The sequence below is a fragment of the Nicotiana attenuata genome, chromosome 9 (genome assembly GCF_001879085.1).
Source record: "Nicotiana attenuata strain UT chromosome 9, NIATTr2, whole genome shotgun sequence".
Taxonomy (NCBI): domain Eukaryota; kingdom Viridiplantae; phylum Streptophyta; class Magnoliopsida; order Solanales; family Solanaceae; genus Nicotiana; species Nicotiana attenuata.
The window spans coordinates 3,019,485-3,025,749 of NC_031997.1; the positions used below are offsets into that span (position 1 = coordinate 3,019,485).

The 6,265-nt window shown below is 34.9% G+C and overlaps 1 protein-coding gene across 1 annotated transcript; it reads left to right on the plus strand.

Annotated features, from left to right (window-relative positions):
* On the plus strand, nt 4,419-5,804 carry LOC109232477. Its single transcript, XM_019398248.1, has one exon. It carries the CDS (start codon nt 4,419-4,421, stop codon nt 5,802-5,804), a length of 1,386 nt encoding a protein of 461 aa, XP_019253793.1.

Sequence of the window (6,265 nt, forward strand, 5' to 3'; positions counted from 1 at the left end):
GTGACAATTTCATCTAAGACTAAACAAAGTCAAGAGATACAAAGTTATGGCAAATTCTCACCAATCTATCAAGACAAATTGCCATATCAATTTCTCATCAAGGTCATATGATATATTAATATTATATATTACAATTTCTCACCAAGGCCTTGTAGGAATTTTTCTATAAATAGCCATATGTTTGTAGATGAAAAAGCATCCCTCTTTGTATCCAATTTTCTATCTAGTTTTTTCTAAGTTTCTAGAGAGAAAGAGAAGAGTAATCTTGGTCTCTTCCTCTAATATTTCTCTTTGTAATAAAAATATTCTTAGTCTTTTGAAAGTATTTTTTAGCTTTTCTTACTTCATAATGGAGTAATTTCTTTTTGTTGGGATAGTTGATGAAGCTTGATATAATTATAATACTATCTCAGTTTCAATACATTCTTGGCCTGAAACTCTATATACATTTCATATTGTGATGGAATGATGATTTTTTAATCATTATTATCACATCTACATATTTTATATCTAAGTTATTCTTATATTAATTTTGTAATTCTCACGGAGCAAAATTAATATATAATAAAATATGAATAGAATATTAGAGTGAAAGTAATGTTTAATAAGATTATTATTTCAAGTCTATAATCTTGCTTTCCTCAGTTTTAATTCTCACGGAGGAATTGTTGAAGGCAAGATTATTGATTTTCTAGTAAAAATATTCTCACGAAGTTTTTACTACACTTGAGCACAAAATATTAGAGTTAAAAATAATTTTTAGTAAGATTATTGTTTCAAGCCTGTAATCTTGCTTTCCTCAGTTTTAATTCTCACGGAGAAATTGTTGAAGGCAAGATTATTGATTTTCTAGTAAAAATATTCTCACGAAGTTTTTACTACGCTTGAGCACAATTCAGGCAAGATATTTCAGTTTAATCGTCACTAGTTTTAAATTAATTAATTGACATAACCTCACGGAGTGTTAATTATTTATTTATTTCTTAGTGTAAAAATATAATTGCATTAGCAATAAGCAATTATTCTTTAGAGAAATACGTATAAAACTGAGATTTTATTGTAATGATATATCAAGTGAATTCAACGATTCCCAACTCTTTTTAAATATAAACTTTTCGGAAGAAATTTGTCTTAATTTATAATTCCAAATACACCTTTCATCAATTTGGTTCTCTCAAATAGTAGTCAAAATATTACAAGTCTGTAGCTTAGATTGTCCAATCTCTGTGGGACGATATCATAAACTATACTAGAATTTGACAGAGTACGAGCAGCAAATCCTATACACACAAGCTTCGTCAAATTTTTGGCGCCGTTGCCGGAGATTGGCACACATCTACTTCAGATTAAATATTTTATTACTAATTTGAGAATTTATTATTATTGTTAATTTTCCGTTCAAAATGTTATCTACTACATACTACTATGATAATTGTACTTTTATTAGGAGTAATTTTATATAATATTGTACAAAAGCATATAAAAAAAAAGAAAAAAGAAATCCCTCATAGTTAGTACTTCAAACCTACTCTATTTTATATTATATTATTATATTATTATTGTTAGTACTAACATCTATATAATAGTATAATATATTAGTTTTGTGATTCACAATCTCATTTTTTTTATTTGTCATTTTTTAAGTATATTTTATTATTTTTATTATTATTATAATTGTAAGTACTTGTTTTTACTATTCTAGTTCTAAAAGTAACCTTTGTACTATTCTATATTACTATTATAACTATTACTTTTACTATATCTTTATAAAATAATATTTTATTCAACTTTTTTTTAATTGATAGTACTTTAATCCTTCAACATACTTGATTTATTATTGATTTTTTTTTCATATAATATAATTAGTATTATATTATTTCTTTTGATGGTTAGTTACAACTTACTGTTTTAGTTAACTATAATATTACCGTACTAATTTTTTTTAATTCATTTTTAAAACTATCTATTACTATTTTAGGAACTGTCTTTATTTTACTTTAATTTCAGATAGTTTATGACCCGCTCTTCTACAAAAGACTTGGCCAATTACGATCCTGAAATTGAAAAAACTTTGCGATTGTGCAGGAAAGGACAAATATCGTCTCAAAACATAACTTGTAACAGAATGGAGCACCAATTAGAAGATGATAACAATCCACTACAAATTCCACCACCAGCTCATGTAGAGGAGCAGTTTGATGAAGTGGCGCCAAGACCAGCAAACAGAATCCTAAGGGATTATGCTAGACCTGATCACTTTAACTGTGAATCAAGTATCAGGAAACCTCCAGTAGCAGCCAATAACTTTGAAATCAGGACAGGCCTGATTCAAACAATTCAACAATCTTGCATTTTCACTGGTGATCTAAGTGAAGATCCACATAGTCATTTAATTGACTTTTTAGAATTGGTTGAAACTGCAAAGTATAATGGAGTACCTCCTGAAGCAACTAAGTTAAGGCTATTTCCTTTTTCTTTAAAAGGAGAGGCCAAAACTTGGTTATGAAGTTTGCCGCAAGGGTCTATTACCACATGGGGCCAAATGACTCAGAAATTTTTAAATAAATATTTTTCCCCTGCTAAAACAACAAAGTTAAGACAGGATATATCTAACTTCTTGCAGACTGACACTGAGTCAGTTTATCAAGCTTGGGAAAGATTGAAAATAATGTTAAGGAAATGTCCACATCATGACATTCCTGAACATATGCAGNTGGCTTGCATGCATGGTCGGAATTGAATTTCGAGATGTTCAGAGTTGATTTGGAAAGAAAATTCTCATTTCGGAAGCTTTAAGTTGGAAGAATTGACTAAAGTGTGATTTTTGAGTAGACGACCTTGAAATCGGGATTTAAAAGTTCCAACAGGTTTGTATGATTATTTTGGACTCGGACGTATGTCCGGATCGTGTTTTGGATGACTCGGGAGCGTTTCGGCGTCTATTATGGAAGTTGGCATTTTGGAAGAATTTCATAAATTTGGGTTGAGGTGTATTAGAATATTATTGATGTCTGTTTGGGATTCCCAGTCTGGGAATAGCTCCGTATGGTGATTCTGGTATTGGGAGCGCGCTCGGAAGTGGATTTGGAGGTCCGTAGCTCATTTCGAGGTCATTTGGCGAAAGTTATAAAGTTGAAGGTTTTTGAGAAGTTTGACCGGGAGTGGAATTTTGATATCGGGGTCGGATTCCGATTCTGGAAGTTGAAGTAGGTCGATAATGTCGTTATGTGCAAAATTTGATGTCAATCGGACGTGATTTGATAGATTTCGGCATCGAATGTAGAAATTGGAATTTCTAGTTTCATTAGACTCGAATTGGGGTGTGATTAGTGTTTTTAGCGTTGTTTGATGTGATTTGAGGCCTCGACTAAGTCCGTGATATGTTTTGAGACTTGTTTGTATGTTCGGACGGGGTCCCGTAGGGGGCTCGGGGTGAGTTTTTAGGGTGGTTTTTGGACCGATTTTCGTAGGGTCCGANGTTTTGAAAAAGTGCAAAATGACAGAAAATCTCAGATTTATATACTTTGCTGAAGGACTGGCGCGGACCGCGCAAAAATGCCCCGCGGCCGCGCCGAGGAAGGGAGGGAAAAATAGATCTCTGAACCTACCCAGCGCGGACCGCACGATTTTGGTGCGCGGCCGCGCTGACGTCTTGCACCTGGGGCCTTCTCTGAATCTCCCAGCGCGGACCGCGCGGAAATGACCGCGGCCGCGCTGGGGCCTGCAACACTGCAACATCTGATACTTTAAGCCTAAGGCCCCCCCCCGGGACCTACTCAAAACTCACCCGAGCCCTCGGGGCTCCAACCCAAGCATACACACTAACTCAATAACATCCTACGAACTCATCCGTGCGATCCGATCGCCAAAACAACATCGTAATCATCAAATTAGGCCTCAAGACCCATGATTTCCTTCCAATTTTCATAAGACATCAAGTTTAGAGTTTTTAGTCCAAAACACGTCAAACGACGTCCAAATCTAACCAAACTTTACAGCAATTGTTTAAATCATATTTAAGACTTGTGCCGGGCATCGGAACCAAAATACGAGCCCAACAGCACAGTCTTCTAAACAAATAACACTTTCAAATTCTTTAATTATTTTCAGAAACAATTTCGCACAATAATTCATTTCTCGGACTCGGAACCTCGGAATTTGATTCCGGGCACACCCCCAAGTCTCATATTTTCCTACGGACCCTCCGGGACTGTCGAATCACGAGTCCGGGTCCGTTTGCCCAAAACGTTGACCGAAGTCAAACTCAATCAATTAAATACCAAGATTTAACAATTTTTCTCACAAATTTCATATTTAAACTTTTTCGTCTACGCGCCCGGACTGCGCACACAACTCGAGGCAACCCCAAATAAGGTTTCCAGGGTCTCAGAAGTACAGAGGGAGTAGGAATACAGGTGATGACTCTTTGGGTCGTCACATCTTTTCAGGTAAATACACAACAACCAAGCCAGTTTGAGGCTTGTGACTTGTGTGGAGGAAACCATCTAAACCACGAATGTCAAGCAACCAATCAAAATGATGAACAGGTCAATGTCATCGGATACAAGTCGTATCCTTTTAGAAGTCCACTAGTACAAAAACATCCAGTATTTCAATGGAGCAATGCAAATGGTGCTGAAAACTCTCAAAACTACCAAAAACAACAGGTACAGAGTCCACCCGGATATCAAAATCAAAATCACGGACAACAAAATTTCAAGCCTTATCAGCAAGCAACTCCATATCAGCAAAGGCCTCAACAAGGCCATCCAAGTCTTGATGACCTTTTGTACAAGTACATTAAGGTTACTGATGAAAAAATGGAAAGCCAAAATTCAGCTCTAAAAAATCTTGAAATTCAGTTAAGCCAATTGGCAACTCTTGTGTCTGAAAAGATTCAAGGTCCTTTACCGAGCAATACAGAGAAAAATCCAAAAGAACACCTTAAGGCCATCGCCTTACGGTCAGGTACGACTCTTGATGAACCCTATGCAAACAGACAAGAAAAGAATCAATCAGAACAACAGGTAGACAAGGGCGAAAATGTTGAGACACCCTCTCAACCATCAGAAGAGAAAGAAGCCAAGAAAAAAGAAGAAAAAAATAATAAAAATTTGACTTCTTTCCCTGTTACAATTCCTTTCCCACAAAAGATGAAAAGAGAAAAGCTTGATAATCAATTTGCAAAGTTTTTGGAGATTTTAAAACAAATTCACATTAACATTCCTTTTACTGATGCTTTATTGCAAATGCCTTCATATGCCAAATTTCTAAAAGAAATTTTATCAAGCAAAAGGAAATTGGAAGAAGTTTCTGTGGTAATGCTTACTGAAAAATGCAGTGCTATACTTCAAAATAAGCTACCACAAAAACTCGGTGACCCAGGTAGTTTTACCATTCCATGTACTCTGGGAGGAGTATACATTGAAAAAGCACTTTGTGATTCTGGAGCTTCAATAAATTTGATGCCATTTTCTATTTTTAAAAAATTAGATCTTGGTGAAATGAAAGACACAGGTGTTTCACTTCAATTTGCTGATCAAAGTACTAAGAGACCAAAGGGAATAATTGAAAATGTGCTTGTAAAAGTAGATAAATTTATTTTTCCTGTAGATTTCATAGTACTTGAAACGAAGGAGTGTTCTGATGAACCAATTATTTTGGGTAGACCATTTCTTGCAACTGGCAGGGCAATCATAGATGTCCATCAAGGACAACTAATTATAAGAGTTGATGAAGAAAGAGTTATTTTTGATATGCAAAAGATACTAAGATTCTCAGAAGATGATACATCATCTTCATGATTTTCAATTGACATGATTAATAATCTTATAGATGAATTCAAAGATGATCAATTAATTTCTGACTCAATGGAAAGATGTTTGGTCAAATCTGGCACCAAACAGGATGAAGATCTGACTATCAAAAATGATGCAAAATTATTGGAAAAAGATTATGAGGAAGGGGACATGCAATTAGAAGAAGTTCAACCAAAAGTTAAACTCAAAACTCTCCCTTCTCATTTGAAATATGTCTATCTTGAGCATGAGTTATTTCCAGTAATTATTTCATCTTCTCTAACTACAGAACAGGAAGAAAGATTGATTGAAGTATTAAAAGCACACAAAGGAGCCTTGGGATGGACTGTAGAAGATATCAAAGGGATTAATCCAGCAATTTGTACGCACAGAATCCTCATGGAGGATAGCTACAAACCAATAGTCCAACCCCAAAGAAGATTAAACCCAGCAATGCAGGAAGTGGT